Source organism: Dipodomys spectabilis, unplaced genomic scaffold (genome assembly GCF_019054845.1).
Source record: "Dipodomys spectabilis isolate Male_0828 unplaced genomic scaffold, ASM1905484v1 ptg000504l, whole genome shotgun sequence".
In the NCBI taxonomy this organism is placed as follows: Eukaryota; Metazoa; Chordata; class Mammalia; order Rodentia; family Heteromyidae; genus Dipodomys; species Dipodomys spectabilis.
This window is the reverse complement of record NW_024871181.1, coordinates 419,244-437,525: the sequence shown is the minus strand read 5'-3', so window position 1 is coordinate 437,525 and position 18,282 is coordinate 419,244. Positions and strand designations below refer to the sequence as shown.

Below are 18,282 nucleotides of genomic sequence, written 5' to 3'. Positions count from 1 at the left end.
GTGGGGAGGCTGAGGGTCTGGAAATTCCATGCCTTCTCTGCATAGTGAGGGCTCTGAAATTGCCCTAGGACCACCTGTTACATTACCTTGGGGAGCCTCATGTTTGAGCATTCCCATTGTTCTTCAGGGCTTGATGCTCAAACCTGTTGCCTAGCATGGAAAGTTCCCACCGTTCTGTAGCCCATGACTGCGTCCTGACTGTCCCTGTCAGCCCTGCCTCCTTACCCCTCCTTTCGGTTTGCCCCAAACCATTCAACCTCCAGGTGTGGATTTTCAGCTGGTGATGGTTATAGAGGATGTAAATCCTAGCTGGCCATCAGGGAGGAAGGACTCTAGTAGGTTCCCCTTTTAGAAGCGCCACCTGCCTATTTTAAGGAAGTGAGGGGTGTGTCCTGTCTTGGGCCAGCAGCTGCTGGATGCCAGCAGCCTGGGACAGTAGAGCAAGAAGACAGAGTCATTTCCTAAGGAGATGTGGCATGTGCTATCTGGTCAGGCTGGTGTCTCTCTGAGAGGCCCCTACAGCTCCCTGGAGTCCTGCTATGCTCCAGTGTGCCCCCTGGTGGACCAAAGAGAACCAGAACCCTAGGAGCTGTTCCCCAGCCCAGCCTCTGTAAGGGGGAAGGATGGTGTGTGTGTGTGTGTGTGTGTGTGTGTGTGTGTGTGTGTGTGTGTGTGTGTGTGTGTGTGTGTGTGTGTGGTGTGCGCGTGCACGCATGCGTGTCCACGCGAGCTTACGCACATGTATGCACTGGACTTGGGGGCAACTGGAGTACGGCAGGGGCTGGAGAGAGGTTGGTGCCAGTCCCCTGCTGTGGCTGTGGCCTAGTTGGCCGCCTCAGAGGAGCCTCCGTGCAGGGGTTCTAGGAGGAGGGGGTGGAGGGCAGGCTGAGGAGAGGCAGAGGCCCGGACGCTGCTATCAGCAGGCTCAGGAGGCGGGAGCCCTTGGGAGGAGGAGCCTCAGGGAGGCCGCCGGCTGTATTTGTTGCTGGACTGGCTGTGGCTCAGGTGACCAGAGACCAGGCCGGCGTCTGTCTCCGGAGCCGGCAGCTCCTCCCCAGCCTGGCCAAGGCAACTAGTGGCACAGCAATGATCCAGAATGTGGGCTGTCACCTGCGAAGGGTATGGACCCTGGATTGTGGGCTGGGAAAGACTGGAGGTGGAGGGAGGGCACCAAAGTCTGGGGACCCAGAAGGAGACTGAGGTTTCCCTTTTAAGTCAGCTCTGCATCTTCTGTCTTACTTTCCATGGGTCAGTTTTTGTTCTGTTTTGTTTTGTTTTTGTATTTTCCCTAGCCATCTTTGGAAGCAGACCTTGCAGAATTCCTGAAGTGCTTAGTTATAAGCAGCAATCCAGAAACAAGCCGCAGAGGCTCAAAGGGTTAGCTGTGTTGAGAGGAACACCTGTAGCAAGTTCTGGAATTCTGTGTGTGTGTGTGTGTGTGTGTGTGTGTGTGTGTGTGTGTGTGTGTGTGTTTTCAGACACACACACACCTCTGAGTTTCTGCTACTTTCTGAGTCTGAGCTTGTGGCTCTGTGGTGCTTGACTTTCCCAGTTCATTGTAGCTGATGGAAGTTAGATCAGAGAGCAGAGAGAGAGAGAGAGAGAGAGAGAGAGAGAGAGAGAGAGAGAATGTGAGTGACCTGTGTTAGGACAGGAGAGCAAGGCAGGACCACGTGAGGGAAAGTGTCCTAGGAGTAACCTTGAAAGCACTTTTCCCTGGAACCTCCTCGCTAGGGCTTTGGAGCTGAGATTCTATGCTGAGGTGTGAGAGACCCAAATGCTCCATTACTCCATTGGAGGCTTTTGACCAGTGCATAGAAAAGGGCTGATGCTGGTTGAGGGTTGCTGTCTGCTGGGGGATTTTCAGCAAAGGCCACCCCCCCATCTGCACAACAACTCACCTCCACACTCCCACCTGGACCAGTGCACTTTGCCATCTTGCTTCCTGTGTCCTATACCCATCCCTGCTTAGACGGCTGGCTCCAGCTAGACTTACCCACACCTAAGTATCTTGCTCATATGGCCCATGGCCCCTCCTTGTCCCATCATCCCAACCTGCCTGCCTTCTCAGCAGCTATGCTGATGTGTGTTCCTCTGCCTTGGTGGGTCATTTTGGCTCTGCTCCATGTTGCTGAACATGCTGTGCCCTCTGCCAGAGCAACCACTGCTTGTCTTTGCCTCCCTAACCGTCCTCCCTGGCAAGTACCTTTCCAAGCTCAGGCTCTGCTTGGGTTGCATTTGCTTCTCTCCTTCCACTGGTGAGCTTCCACAAGGTTATGTGTAGTGGATACAGCTCAGGGCTAGGCCTGGCCAGGGGTCAAAGAATACTTTGGCTTTTCAGTCAAGGATAGGACCTGAGCCTTCAGGTCGGGCTGCCTGGGTCTTCTCTCCAGCCCTGTCATATTTAACCAGCAATCTTTCTCCATTAATCCCATTGACAACTGAGAACAAGGCAGTGAGTAAGATATCTCCTTGCCACTACTTGCAGAAAGAGCAATAGTAGCAGCTCCTCAGCTGCTGACGGTCCCAGGGAGCCTGCCAAACTCATGCACCTAATAACTCATTCTGCTCTCTATGAAGTAAGCACACTCATCCATGATAAGGAATCTGAGGCTGAGAGATTAGTGACCTGCCCAAGATCACATTGATAGTAAGTGGCAGAGCTTGGATTGGAACTTGGTGATCCAGGGACCAGAACTGGAGTTCTTAAGGAGTCTGAGGTTCAGCCAGATGAAGGTCTGGATTTGCCATTTCCTACACCATGTAGGACTCCAAGCCCAGCTAGCATCCAGCTTCCCCCCACTGACTCCACTGGGTTGGTGAATGGGGGCTGGGGGCTGGGTGTGGAATCTGGGCCCATGAGGATACCAGGGACCTCACATCAGCTAAGAACACTCTGGCCTTGATCTCCACCTTTGAACTACTGCCTAGTTGGCAAGTCAGATTTCCTTTGCTGCTTCTTAACTTCTCTATTCCTTTCACAAGGAGAATCTGGGAAACTTTCTGGCTTGGTACTGAAGCTGTTTTTGATGAATAGTAGGAAAACCAGTGAATCCTACTAAACCCTTTTTTTTCCTAGGGACCAAGAAAGTCAGGTTAAACTGGGAATAGAAGGAATCTGAGACAGCCCCCAGCCCCACTTTGTATAGATTGGGGAGCCTTTTCAGTATCCTGAGACCCTGTACACACAGGGAGGATTGGAGTTCAGCCATTCTGGCTCGTTCTCACAGCCAGGTCCCCAGCCAGCCAGCACTCAGCACTGGCGCATGAGTGAGAGGGTGAGCGAATGAAGTTGTGAGCTTGCCACCAAGATGGGGAGAGCCAGGGATGCTGGAAGGGTCCCTCAGTGGAGATTTTCTCTTTTCTCCATGCAAGGTGCCAGTCTTACTGAGCATTGTCTTGCTTTGCTGAGCCGACAGGAGCCCCACTGATGTCTTAGCCAGCAAGAGGTCTGGGAATCGCTGCCCAGCCTCAGTTCTTGCCTGGCCCAGGTAGTTTCCAGTGCAGCCCAGGAACTGTTGCTGTTTCACTCTAGAAATGGTGATGGGCTCTTTGTCCCGTGTCACCTTGAGCCCTGGGATGGCTGGAAGCACCTCTCTCTCCCACCACTTCCCCAGAGTGTGGGGAGGTGCAGGCACAAGTTTGGATTCTGCTCTCCTGTTAATTGGTGTGGCTCTGGTGCTCTGCACCTCTGCATGCTAGGTGCCTTGGCATCGGAGGTCTGATTAGCCCTTGTCCTCCTCATCTGGAACTCCTTGCATCCAGTGAGTTCTGTCTTCCTTGGGCTCACTCAGCCCAGCCTCCACATGCCCACCTTTGCACACTGACAGTGTAGGTTTAGGGTTTCAGGCTGGCTGAGTTGACTCCACCATGCACCACAGACCAGGGTCTCAGGGAGGTTGGCCCACCACCCTTCCACTGTTGCCTGCACCAGTGGCAGGGCCATGCTGGTATCCTGGAGCCTTTGGAGAGCTGCCAACTACTCTGCCAGACACTGAAAGGATCCAGAGACCTGCCTCAGAGATTCCAATTCATTTTGCCTCTGTAGCTCATCATCTTTCTTTAAGGGTCCAATGGCAGGCTGGTTGGTCAGACAGTAGATGAAAGTAAACTGTTCTATTGCAGACCTACTGTCAGGCATATGTAACACCCTAACATTGTCTCAAGGCTGCTTTACTGAAAAGAAAGCCAAGCTTCTGGTATTGAGCTACTTTGAACTAGTTAGCCAGTTTAAAGACTTGAACCCTAGGCTCCAGTTAAACTTGGGTTCTGGTGCTGAGGTTGCTTAACATTGTCCTGAGCTGACCTGGCTGAACCAAGGACTTGACATCTGCCCTGTGCCTGCCATGTTCTGTGGCTCCAGGGACAGATGGTGCCACCGGCTGGGTCCTCTGCCAGCTCCCTGGCTGTAAGCTGGTGTGCCCCTGCCATACCCAGGAGCAGCCTCCTTGCAATAGGAAGTAATACTGGACAGGGATGGGAAGGGCCAGAGCCTGGCACTTTGGGGACATACGGATGAGTCAGAACAGACCTGTCCTCAGGTAGCCCCTGGCAGATGGAACTACAGAGAAAACTGTAAACTGTTCTCCACTCGGGGAGGGGTCAGACTCCCCTGAAGAGGTGATGGTTGGGAATCAGGGTCTAGGCAGAAGTACCTGTATGGGAGAGGGGGAAAGAGCCAGTCTCACAAGGAAAGGGTGAGGAAATTTGGCAAAGTCTTTTGGCTATGTGACACGTATTTCCTCAAGAAGAATAATTTGAGCTGGGTACTGGTGGCTCATGCTTGTAATCCCAGCTGCTCAGGAGGCTGCAATCTGAGGATCAAGGTTTAAAGCCAGCTTGGGCAGAAAAGTCCAGGAGCTTCTTATCTTCAGTTAACCAGTAAAAAGTTGGAAGTGGCCGGGTGCCTGTGTCTCATGCCTGTAATCCTAACTACTCAAGAGGCTGAGATCTGAGGATTGGGGTTCAAAGCCCACCTTGGCAGTAAAGTCTGTGAGACTCTTATCTCCAATAAAGCACCAGAAAACTAGAAGTAGTGTTGTGACTCAAATGGTGGAGTTTGAGCTGAAGAGCTGAGGGACAACACCCAGGCCCAGAGTTCAAGTCCCCATAACCGACAAAAAAAAAAAAGTCGGAAGAGGAGATGTGGCTTAAGTGATAGAGCCTCAAGGAGAAAAAGCGAAAAGCAACAGATCAAAGCCCTGAGTTAAAGTCCCAGTACTGGGGCTGGGAAGGTGGCTCATTGGTAGAGTGCTTATCTTGCATGCATGAGGCCCTGGGTTCAATTCCTCAGCACTACATAGCAGAAAAAACCGGAAGTGGTGCTGTGGCGCAGGTGGTAGAGTGTTAGCCTTGAGCTGAAGAGCTGAGGGACAGCGCCCAGACCCAGAGTTCAGACCCCACCACCACCACCACCAACAGCAAAGCCCCAGTGTTGGCTGGCACAGGAAAACAGCTTCGGTGGTGAGCAAAGCCTTCTTGGCATCAATCCCTTACTGGCACAATGCCCTGAGCACCAGGTAACTAGGCCTTAGTACCCTTTCCTGTGTGTCGGTGTGCTTGTCCCTGATCCCTTGCAGGGGTGGGGTGGGGTGGGTGTGAAGATCAGTGGTGCGTGTATGCAAAGCCTCAAAAGAATGTCCACAGGGGATTATAGAAGGAAGGCACCTAAAAAGTTTCTTGTGGCATTATCTCTTCCTGTGACACTCATTTTTCAGTCTAAAAAGTGCTCTCTGTACTTTGCCCTGTCTGGCTTTTCTAGAGCCCAGGGAATCAGCACAAAGTTGGGGCCTGCACTGGACCTCGGTTCTAGGTGCTCACTAGAGGAAGAGGGGCTGGCTGGGCTGATTTGCAAGTCTCTCCAGTCCTATTTGTGACCTCTGGACCAGGTTGTGCTCTGTCCCAGGGAGTGGCCTGGCCCAGGTGTGGACTGGCCTCCAGATCAGAGGTTGGGAAGGGGTGAGGCCTTCCAGTCTTCCTAAAGCAGCTCTGGTTCCCAGCTTACTCCAAGCCCAGCCAAACCAGGTGGGTCCACATCCCCTTTTCATCCCTTCCCAGGGGTTGGAGAGAACCAGGGCCCCACAATTCCTTCTCCAGGGATACAGCTCCTTCCTGAGCAGTGAGAGGAACTCATAGTGGGTGAGCGGGGCCTGCCTTGGTTCTCAACTAATTCCTTCCAAACCTGAGTTTCCTTACTGTAACAGGGCTGTGGGGATCTCTATCCCTCAGCAGTCACACCACCTAGCTTTTATATGCAGATTTGTTTTAAGAGAGCAAGCAAATGTCTGCAGACTCTGAGAGCAGTGTGTTCAAGAAAAGGGGTGGGCCTTGGAGAGGAAAGAGCTAAGAGTTAAGTGACTTCAGAATCCAAGGGTCCTTTCTAAAGAGCACCAGAAGGACATTGCTTCCTAGGCCCAGGCCCCTCTCCAGCCCTGCCCTGATAGCTCCCTAGGCCTCTGAGTTGGCCTGGTCCTCACCCTCTTCTTGCTTCTGAAGATAAAAATAGAGCTTGAAGCAGTTGGGCTGGAAGGTATGTCCTACTGAAGGACCCAGTTGTGAGCTGGTGAGGCGGCCCTCTGGATGGGGAGTGATGGTGAATTGTGACAGCTGCCCTGTCTTTATCTTGGAGACCCCCACACCCCTCGTCAGATCCACTGGTCAGATCCCCCCTCCCAGCCAGCTCTGTTCCATAGAGCACAAGAAGGCAGGGAGCCCAGAGGCATCTTGGAGGGGCTGAGAAGTGTCAGGAGCTGTCTCTGCAGTCCCAGGAGCTGATGGCATGATCTTCCTCTGTCCAGTGTCCCCTCTGCAGCATCCCTTGAAAATTCTGGAGTCAGAAGATCCCTGGTCTAACCTCCTCTTTGCTTTTCATTTTTTATTATTATTTTATTTTATTTTTGTGGATACTTTACTGTGACTTGAGCCTGGGTACTGTCTCTGAGCTTTTTCACTCAAGTCTGGTATACTACCACTTGAGCCAAAGCTCCACTTCTGGCTTTTTTTGGTGGTTAATTGGAGATAAGAGACTCATGGATGGGCTGGGAATGTGGCTTAGTGGTAGAGTGCTTGCTTAACATGCATGAAGCCCTGGGTTCGATTCCTCAGTACCACATGAACAGAAAAAGCCAGAAGTGGTGCTATGGCTCAAGTGGTATAGTGCTAGCCTTGAGCAAAAGAAGCCCAGGGACAGTGCCCAGACCCTGAGTTCAAGCCCCAAGACTGGCCGGAAAAAAAGAAAAAGAATAAAGGGTCTCCTGGACTTTCCTTCTTGGGCTGGCTTTGAACCTTGTTCCTTGATCTTTGCCTCCTGAGTAGCTAGGATTTACAGGGTGCTGATTTTATACCTCATTAGGAGTTCCTTCTGTCCCCCTTCCTAGCCAGCCTTTAGATTTGCAGTCACAGGCCCCATATGGGAGCCAGATATTGCCCAGCCCCCTCACTGTCCCTCCTACAGCCTGTCAGGTCTGGCCTGGGCCACTCCCTGTTCCCTCTGTTCCCCCTCACAGAGCTGGGCCTCATAGGCTGCGGGCAAACCCAGCCTGGTGCTGCCTCCTCTAACACTGAGTCATTCCTCCCTTGCCAGTGCCCCTCACTCCCATGCACCACACCCACCACAGTGGGAAGCCTTCAGTGGCCACAGGGCCACAGCTTGGTTACAGCAGAACTTGTTATGGTTCAGTTTGTGGACAGACAAAATCTTGAGGCTGTTTTCACATAAACAACTATTGAGCCATCTCAGCATGCAAAAAAGTTTAAAACAAAGGGACAGTGCCAGAAACACTTTTGCAGGCTGATGGAGTAAATATCCCCCCCCCCCTTTTTTTTTTGGTGGTGATGGTGGTACTGACGATTGAACTCAGGACTTTGTGCTTGCTTAGGCAGGTGCTCTGCCACTTAAGCCATGCCTCCAGCCCCTTTCTACCTTGGTTATTTTCTAGGTAGTCTCACTTTATGCCCAGCTAGTCTGGGCTGTGATCCTTATATGTGTACTTCCACAGCTGGGGAGGACAGGCATGTGCCACTGTGCTTAGCCATTGTACTTCCCCAGTAGCTGGGATAACAGTAACGGTGTGCACCAGTGTGCCCAGCCATTGATTGAGATGCAGTTTCTTGACCTGGTATGGTTTCTAGCTGTGATCTACTTCTCCTAAGTAGTTACGATTGCAGGATTCAGCCTCTGCTCCTGGCACCTCTCATCTGCTTGGTTTTATGTTTCTATCACAGCCTTTCAGGAGTCTGCCTAGGACCAGGAGTGTCTTCCTTCTGTTTGATCCAATGTTAAATGGAGTAGGCACAAGGGCCACTCCATTGAAGACACCTCCAAGTTCAAGTTCACACATTTTTACCCAGGCTTCATGATGTTTAGGGGCTGTACATGTGCAAAAATATGCAAGCTATATCTATTCTGGTCCTGGTGGGCTCCTGACCTGTGGTTAGCATGCTTTGTTTTCCTTACCCCCTAACTGATTTCTTGTAATTGCCACCTTTGATCTCAAAGGTCTGTTTTCTTTCCTGAGGTCTGGAGCCTTCCAAGAGTGGGAAACCTGAAGGAGCCCCAGCAGTTATGAGTATGGTTAGATGTATGTGGACACCTGTGTGAAACCTTGCAGGGGGCCACGAACAACTGTACAACTTTGATTCGTGTGTGTGTGTGTGTGTGTGTGTGTGTGTGTGTGTGTGTGTGTGTGTGCTGATCCTGGGGCTTGAACTCAGCGCCTGGGTGCTGTTCCTGAGCTTTTTTTGCTCAAGGCTAGCACTCTACTACTTGAGCTACAGTTCCGCTTTCCAGCTTTTTTTGGTAGTATAATGGAAATAAGAGTCTCGCAGACTTTCCTTCCTGATCTCGGCCTCCTGTGTAGCTAGGATTATAGGTGTGAGCTATTGGTGCTGGGCTCCAACTTTGATTCTTGTTTGGAATAAAGCCCTAATGGTGGACAGATTTTGTTTTCAACTAGCAGTGCTGGGAGAAAAAAGTGAATGTCATTGTCCCAAACCCCTCTGATCTGCCAAGGCCGCCTGGCCAGTTTGGACAGGTGTCTCTTAACTCCTGGGGTCTGGGCAGTGGTGTCTTGTGTGTTTCCACAATGCCTTGTCTTTGTAACAGCATGAAGAGCTATGGTTTGAAGCACTTCCTGGTCAGATTCTGTGCTAAGTGCTTCTCGTTGAATCTTGTCCATGACACGCTGATTTCCACTTCATAGATGGGGAAAGGGAGATTCAGAATGATTTAGGTGATTGTAGTCACCCAGGCAGAGGCCAGGCTAGAGCTAGTGCTGCTGGAGCCTGCTGACCCTCGCCTTTACCCTCTTGCCAGCCCCTCGCCTTCTTATGGTTTTCTTTCTTCTCTCTCTCCACCCTTCTAGATTTTATTTTTATTTTTGTCCTTCCATGGGCCTTTTTTGTGGCCTTAGATTCTGCTGAGACAGTGTGGGAAAAGTCATTGTGGGTGGGGTGAAGCCAGGTGAGAGCGGTCCTGTAGCCATTAGGCTTCCTGAGCTTGAGGCTGAGGGTCGCACTGGGCATGGGGTGATCTGCTCTGCTTGGCAGTCTACCACTGGTGGCTGTGGCCCTGCTCTGAGCCTCCTACCTTAGAGTTACGGGCTTCGGCTTAGAAGCCAGCCCCACAGGGTTGGTCTCTCTGTAGAGCCTCAGTCTGAGGCCTCTCCACTCCCTGTGCAGCTCTGGGGAACGTGTTAAGCGGATAAATCATGACTCCTGTCATGCTGTTCTGCGGGTTGTAGGAGCAGCTTCTTGAACACTAGGGAGAAATAAGCAGCTGTGTTGAGGGAGAGCAGGCTGGCTGTGGTGGGAAGGAGAGGGCCATGGCAGCAGGAGATCTCTGGGGGGCCTGAGAGGGATGCTGGGAAGGAGGCAGGGCTGTTTAGGGCATTGCGAGAAGCCCCCCACCTTGCTGGGGTAAGCCAGGACACCATTCCTCAGTAAGAGGGGTCTGGAGAAGCAGCTAGAGCTTAGAAGGGGCCCACCAAGCTGCCAGCTTCCTGGGGCAGGAAGTCCCAGCTGCCCAGAATCCCGCCAGGCTAGAGCAGCTCAAGCCAAAGGAATGTGTGTGGTGGGGAGGCTGGAAGGGGGCCCCTTTCCTGTGGCCCTCCCTTCTCCCTGGTGTGTGTGTGTGTGTGTGTGTGTGTGTGTGTGTGTGTGTGTTCTACTTGCTCTGCTCCCTCCCAGCCTGTTTCTTTTCATTCCCACTGACCTAATGCTTTCCCTTTTCTTTCTCTTTTTCCTTTCTCTTCTCCCCCTCCCACCCTCCCTCTGTGACTCTGGTTTCCCTCTCTCTCTCTAACTGCTCTCTTTTCTTCTTCTTCTTCAGTCTTGTTCACTTTCTTGTCCTCCTGAAGGGAAATTGTGATGCTTGTAGCTGCTATGTCCAGCTCCAGGGCAAAGGAGGGAGTTTGCAGGATGGCAGAGCCTGGGCCCATTGGCTGGCTGCCTGTTGCCATGGTGACCCAGAGGCAGTGGCAACCCTAGCTCTGGCTGTCTAGCGTGGAGGGTGTAAAGGGCTCTGATGAGAGGCTGGGTCTGTCCACAGCCCAGGAGTGTCCCACGTCAAAACCAGGGTTCCAACATGAGGGGGATTGCGTGTGAATGTGGGTTCTAGACTGAGTGGTCAGAGAAGCTCCCCTGAGGGGCACATGGGAGGACCAGTTGTATCTGGAGCAGACTGAAAATTCTCTGCTGTTTCCTAGAGCCTGCTGGAGGTAGGAGCAGCAGAGGGCAAATGTCTAAAACCGGTGGGGGGTGGGGGAGATGGAGGTGAGATGGAAGAACTGGATCAGACAGACTTGCTCGGGAGTAGAAGACTCTGTATTTGTCTCTGGGAGCAAACAAGCTCATGGTGGTTGGAGGTGTGTCGTAGGTGGCATTACTGCATCTGAGAAGCACCTGTCTGGCTGACATGAGGTGTCATCTCTCCCTCCAGGAGCTGAGGATTCACAAAGCATACTTTTCAGCTCACAGAGAACTTCAAGCTTTCTCACTAGTCAAGGCCCAGTGAGACAGTATTCCAGAAAGTACCTTAACCCTGCCTGTGGGGTACTGATACCATCCCTGTACCCGCAGAGGACATGAAGGGAGATGGGGAGGAGTTCTGGTTCCAGGTGTAGGTGCTGGCCTCACATACCTGTGGTGGTCACAGATGTGTGGGAGGTGTTAGCCATGATCCTGCCTGCCAGTTGAGAGGGCAGGCATAGCACCATGGCCAAACAGCTTCAGCATTTGAGTTACATAGGATTGTCCCCAAGTCCCAGCTCTGAACTTTGCTGGCTGCGATTGCGTGTGTGCGTATACACGTGCATGCATGCACACGGATGTATGCTTGTTACTTACTCGACTTGCTGTACTTCCTCATCTGTAAAATGGTAAAACTAGCCACATGAAGGCTGTATAAAGGTTAAAAGGATCAGTCCATCAGAGTATGGTGGTACACATCTGTAGTCCTAGTACTCTGGAAACTGAGGCAGGAGCATCACAAGTTAGAGGCCAAAATGAGAGAGAAAGTAAGAGCGACAGGGCAAGAGAGCACCTGGGACATGTTTGGACACAAGAAATCAGTGGAGGAGGGCGCATGTTCTTCATCACACCTGCACACCCACCCCTTCCAGTTTTGTCAACCAAGTAGCTGAGCTCAGAAAGGTTGAAATATTTGCTCACATCCCACGTTATTATTAGTCTGGGCTCACTGCAGGCCCAGTGCCCAAACAACACGGACAAGTGGGGGTGTGGGTAAGCTGAACCCCGGGCTTCATACAGCCTATGTCTTGTCCTGCTGGTCTTGGCTGGAAGCCCCATGCAGGGTAGGGCATGTCCCCCACCTCCAGCCTCAGCTCCTGTGGGCATTACAGCACCTCCTCGATGACCTCTTATCCCAGGCCTGCCTCCTGTCAGGACCCTGGCTCTGAGAGGGAGGCCCACTCAGCCTAGCCCACTGGGTAGGCCCATCCAGAGCCTATATAGATGGAGGCAGAGCCACTGTGATTGGCAAAGCCTTTTGGCCATGTCTCCTCCTGTGCAACTTGGGACATCTCTGCTAAGTGCTTTGAAGTCTTATTTGAATGAATGAATAGCTGAGCGGGCTTCCTGAGGTCCCCAGATGCTGAAGGTAGGGGCTACAATCTACAGATTCCAGAACCTTCTGTGCTATACTGTCTCACTCTCTACATTTCCTTTTTTTTTTTTTTTTTTTTTGCCAGTACTGGGGCTTGAACTCAGGGTCTGGGTGCTGTCCCTGAGCTTTGCTGCTCAAAGCTAGTGCTTGTCCACTTGAGCCATAGCTCCACTTCCAGTTTTTTGGTGGTTAATTGGAGAAAAGAATCTCATGGACTTTCCTGCTTGGGCTGGCTTTGAACCTCCATCCTCTGATTTCAGCCTCCTGAATAGTCTGCATTTCCATTTCACAAAGGGAACTTTTTCACAAAGGGACTTTGGAGGCTTAGAATGGCAAGCCTATCCAGCCAACTTTTCTGTGCTCTCTAGCCTGCTCAACATGCTGTTCCTTCGTGTGTACATTCCCAGTTAGCACATGACCTGCCTTAATCCTCATTGCATTATTTGGAGATGAGAGCAGTGCTTGTCTGGTCCTTCTCTGGTTCTCTTAAGCCAGGCACAGTAGTATATTTTTGTAATCCCAGCACTCAGGAGGCTAAGTACGAAGATCTCAGATTTGAGGGAAGTCTAAGCTACATAGTAAATTCTAGGTCAGCCTAGTTTCCATAGTGAGATCCAGATACAAAACAAAACACCCAAACCCCAAACTAAATCAAAACCAAACCAAACTAAAACAAACCAAAACAAAGAACAAAATACAGGTCTTACTCCAAAGGAAATAAGAATGAATTTATTCTAAGCCAAGAGCAATTAAGGTCAAGGAATACAGATTTAAATTCTAGTCAATAGTGTTTCATTATGGAAGAGGGTACATGAACTTTTTTTTATTGTTGTTTTTTTTGGGGGGGTCCGGTCATGGGGCCTGAACTCTGGGCCTGGGCGCTGTCCTTCAGCTCTTCAGCTTAAGGCTAGCGCTCTACCACTTGAGCCACACAGTGCCACTTCCGGCTTTTTTCTTTTTGCTTATGTAGTGCTGAGGAATCGAATCCAGGACCTCAGGCATGCAAGGCAAGCGCTGTACCACTGAGCCACCTTCCCAGCCCGGTACATGAACTTTTATAGTCAAAGAACAAAAGGTAGCTAGAGGCATGGCTCAAGTGGTAGAGCATCTGCCTAGCAAAGCCCTGAGTTCAAAACCCCAGTACTGAAAAAAAAAGAAAAGAACAAAAGTGCCCTAAGTCAATCCATTTGTCTAATACTTTAGTAGTGGCATCAGGTAGGTATAGGAGAGAGGTAATGAGAGAGTGAGAAAACTCTTTCCTGTAGGTTTTGCATGTTCTTGTTACCTTGTTAGCTTTGGGATTGGTAGGGGCTGGAGGCCCACTAAACTTAGCCATACACACTGACGGATTTATCTAGTAGTTATGAGGACTTCGGTCAGATACTGAGGTTGGTAATAACTGGCTACTAAAAGGGCCTGTAGCCATGTACTAGGGGCTTCACCTGTCATCCTATCTACTCAGGAGGCTAAGATCTGAAGTTCAGAGCCAGCCCAGGAGGAAAGTCTGTGATACTTTTATCTCCAATTAAGCCAGAAGTGGAGCTGTGGCCCAAGTGGTAGAGTGCTAAGCCTGAGCAGAAAAGCTCAAAGACAGTGCTCAGGCCCTGAGTTCAAGCCTCAATACTAGCACAAAACAGGGGCAGGGAAAAAATAATTCTGTTCTCCATCTAGCACAGTTTATCTATCCAAAGTCATCATGCTCTAGACAGGCAAAGTCAAGCAGCCCGCAGGATTTTTCAGGACATCAGTTCCCAGAGGAAACAATTTCTCAGTGACTTACCCAGGGACTGCTGACTCTAAGCCCCCTCACTCATAGACCTTGGACAGAGAGCCCCGTGCCTCAGTTTCTCCACCCATACAGCCAAACAGATGTAATCAGTTTTCTAGTTCTGCTCATCCTCAAGTGCTGAGGAAAGGGCCTTGCAGGGGAGACTGAGGCAAGGACCTGCTCTCACAAGCTGGCTCTCTGATCCAGAACTGAGTAGCTTGGATTCAGACCTCCCCGGGGTATCCCCCTTATATATTTTGTCAATGAAAGCTACTCCACTATTTGCCCCTAGGTCAAGGAAAACATGTCCAGGTAGGGTTCAGACAATGTCTTCCCACTTGCTCTGGCCCTTGGCCTCCCTGTGGGTCTGGGCAGTTCTGACAAGTGGCTGAAAGAAGGTGTCAGCTTTCAGACAAAGTTATTTTTACCCTTGGACGAAGGGAGTCAGGAGTTGCTCTGCCTTCCAGGATGGGGTGAGGGGCAAGGATAGGAGAGGGGCCTGGTTGTCTGCATTGGGGGAAGGTGTGACACTAGTAAGAATAAATTCACCCATATGGTTCATATAAGCCAACAGACCCTGGGTCCCATGTGGTACGAGGAGGAGAGAGAGGGTGTCTGTTTTGTGGTCTTCTGCTCTCAGTACTCCCATAGTGAAATGGGTGTTGTCACAATGGTCAGCGTATTGTGTGAATTACACATGCTCTGAGACCTTGGTTATTGTCTCTTTCCAACAGCTAAGCCTTTCACAGGTAGACGAATATTGGGGACTCTAGTAAAAGTGCTCCATTTGAAGGGTGAGGAAACTAAAGCTGGAGAGCTCATAAGACTTGCCTTTTCCAAAGCCCCTGTCATGGGCCTTGCATCATGCTAGGACACTCTCTTTCTGCTCTTCAAATATAGCTGGCAGTTAAATTAGCACATGGACCTAATATGTGTCTAAAGTGTTAAAAAAAATTACCAAGTAAAATTCACATAGCATTCAACTAACCATTTTAGCTAGCTAGGCATGGTTGTTCAAGCCTGGAATCCTAGCACCTAGGAGACTGAGGATCATGAGTTCAAGGCCAGCCTGGGCTACATATGTGAGATCCTGTGTTTAAATAAGATAAAATTGTTAAAGCCTCAAATTAGTCATTTTAAAACCTAATTCATCCGGGTGCTGGTGGCTCATGCCTGTAATCCTAGCTACTCAGGAAGCTGAGATCTGAGGATCACGGTTCAAAGCCAGCCCAGGCAGGAAAGTCCGTGAGACTCTTATCTCCAATAAACCACTAGAAAACCGGAAGTGGTGCTGTGGCTTAAAGGGTAGAGCACTAGCCTTGAGCTGAAATGCTGAGGGACAGCGCCCAGGCCCAGAGTTCAAGCCCCATGACCGACCAAAAAAACCCCAAACAAATAAAAAGTAATCATCAAACTACATGTACACATCATGTATTTTATGGCAGACACATTGAAAACATGTTCCTCTGGTGGTTTCTAATCTGGAATACTTTCATAAGCAGTTTATTGCTTATCTTTTACATCTTAACCCATTTTTAACTTATGAATTATGACTTTTTCCAAAACATTTTACCCCATTCTAAACTACTTATGACATTTTTTTCTGACTTTTTTTTTTTTTTTTTGCCAATAGAAGATGAAAGGAGCTTTCTGGGAGGCTGGACTTAAAGAAAGGGAGGAAGACTCCTCTTTGTACAACCTTTCTGCCTTTCTACATTGGGCAGGACAAGATTGCAAATCGGAGATCCTCTTACCCCTCTCTCCTCCCAAGGGACTCAGAAGCAAGGGAAGTCCACCGCTTATCTAGGAGCTGTTGATCAGCCCATATCAGCTCATGGACATAGAGCCTGGACCTCTGGGCTCTGAGCCTCTGGGCTCTGGGCTCTGGGCTCTGCTCCCTCCCTGGTCACTGACTGGCTGTGTGACTTGAGGCCATTTTCTTCTCTTCTCTGTGTCTCAGAGAAGAGGAATTTCATCCATCTTCCCTACCTCTAAGGCTGACATATTGGAGGTGTTTTGTTTTGTTTTGTTTTTTCTTTTAATTTTTATTGTTGTTTTTGTTTTGGTGCCAGTCCTGGGGCTTGAACTCAGAGCCTAGGTGCTGTCCTTGAGCTTCTTTTGCTTAAGGCTAGAGCTCTATCCACTTGAGCCACAGCTATATATCTGGCTTTTTTTTTTTTTTGGTAGTTTAATGGAGATAAGAATCTCCACAGACTTTTCTGCCCCAGCTGGCTTTGAACTGTGATCCTCAGATCTCAGCCTCCTGAACAGCTAAGATTACAGGAATGAGCCACTAGCACCCAGCATAGGAGGTACCCTACCAATCTCTAAATCTTGAAAAGTGTTAAGTACGAATACACTGGACACATATACACATTATTTATCTTCTCAGAATCTTATTTGTAGAATATCTAAGCTTAAATCCTATGGAACTATGCACTGGTATCCTTCTCCCCCCCCTCCCCCCCCCCCCCCACCCCAAGATGGCTACGTGGGCAAATGTTCCCTCTTTCAATTAGGAGTTTGGTATGTATTGCTATCATTTTTTGCTGTGTTTGCTAGGAACCTCAACACCAAATGAGGTTCTTGATGGCAGGATCTGGATTCCATCTGCAATTCTCTGCTCCCTTATTTGGCTCCCTAACTGGATTTGTTTGCATTTCTGCTTTCAGTACATGCGTTTCCTGTGTGGTCCTCTGTGCGTGTGTAGAGCCACCTGGGAGCTTTTTTGGGATAAGCCTCAAGGGAACTTTGGAATGTTGACAGTTGCTTCTGCCTTGCTGGTGGGAAGTGGCAGGAGGTGTTCTTTGCACTGGTCTCTGGGAGGCTGGAGAGGAGCTGGGCATCCCTGCCTGGGCCACTCTCTGCTCCAGAGCCTGGCTCAGACAATGAAGCCTTTCATGGAACCTGGCTGGTGGCTCTGAGGGTGGACAAAGGTCTCCTCTCCCTGGCCCCTTGTGGGACTGCCTTCCAGCTCCCATGTGCCTAGGGGAGAGGGAAGGGGAGGAAGTATCACTGCTTTTGCAGTCTGAACACTCTAGGATTGGTGGCTGGGCGCTGGTGGCTCACACCTGTAATCCTAGCTACTCAGGAGGCTGAGATCTAAGGATCACAGTTCAAAGCCAGCCCGGGTAGGAAAGTCCGGGAGACTCTTATCTCCAGTAAACTGCTAGAAAACGGGAAGTGGTAGAGCGCTTGCCTTGAGCTGAAGAGCATACCGACAGCGTCCAAGCCCAGAGTTCAAGCCCCACCACCGACAAAAAAAAAAAGAAAGAATAAATTATCGCAGAATTTAAAAAAAAATATATATATATTGTTAAGATGTTGTACAGAGAAGTTGCAGTTACATTAGTAAGGTAATGAGTATACTTCTTTTTGAACAGTGTTACCCCTTCCCTCATTTTCTCCTACTCCCCGTCCCCTCCCCCCCAAATTTTTTTCATAGAGATTGAACAGCTCGCTTGAGGTTGCACAGCTAAGTTGTGGAGCTGGACTTGAACCCTCCCCAAGGGCCATGTGCGGCCAGTGTCATGATGGGTTACTTCAGAGCCACCCATGCCCATTCTGCACTGGGGCAGCAATGTCCTTTGCACTAGCCTGTTGCTCTACAGTCCCCTATACCCATTGTTCCTCCCACTCACCACAAGAACCACGCCCTTCTCCAGGGTCTTCTAGGGTTTCTGGGACTCCCTGGCATGGCCTCCCTGCCCCTGACTGCCCCTTCCCTTCTGTTTTTACCCTTGCAGTACTCTCCCACCTGCTCCCCAGCACCCTGACTTATGTTTCCAGAACCATTGTCATTCCAGCTTCTCTCTGCTCCTCCTGGGGGCCTCTGCACCTCACACTGTTCTAGTCCTCCAAGTTTAGCTCCAAGGCTGCTCGTTATTAACCTGTTCTTTTGTGCCTTCCATGGGTGGTTGTGGGCACCTGTCCTGAACGTGGCCTAGTCGCTGTTCTGTAGAGGAGTTGTGGTGTTGCAATGGAGATGACCAGGCTGCAGGAGCCTAGAGGCCCCAGCCTCCCCTGAGGAAGGTGGGCCAGGAGGATGAAGGGGGGGAGGAGGGGACACAGGTCAGACAGTGGCAGACTTAGGGATTCCATCCTGTCCCACGGCAGATAACAGAGTGGGAGTGATGAGACGATCACAGGTGGTCTGCAGTGGCCAGGGCAGCTGCTGGGGCGAGTGGCAGGAGCTGCTGTGCTGGCTGGGCCTCCATCTCTGACAGCAGCAGGAGCCATCCTCGTGTCTTGGGCTGGGGAGGTGCCTATTGAGGGGTTGCTCTTTAGAAAGGTCTGTGTTCCCCAGGACCCAGTGAACAGTGCAGCCCTGGGATGGGAGGAGTCGGGAGGATTTGACCTTGTTGTCTTGCAACGTGGGATCAAGTGGGTGGCT

General features: G+C 50.5%; 1 protein-coding gene across 1 annotated transcript in view; it reads left to right on the top strand.

The window, feature by feature from the left end:
• Positions 1 to 1,000: 1,000 nt before the first annotated feature.
• The window catches only part of Acot11 (acyl-CoA thioesterase 11), a 37,926-nt gene continuing 20,644 nt past the window's right edge, over positions 1,001 to 18,282 (top strand). Inside the window, exon 1 of the mRNA XM_042669695.1 lies at positions 1,001 to 1,119. Coding sequence (XP_042525629.1) covers positions 1,087 to 1,119 — 33 coding nt within the window. The 5' untranslated portion in view covers positions 1,001 to 1,086. The remainder of the gene's footprint in view (positions 1,120 to 18,282) is intronic.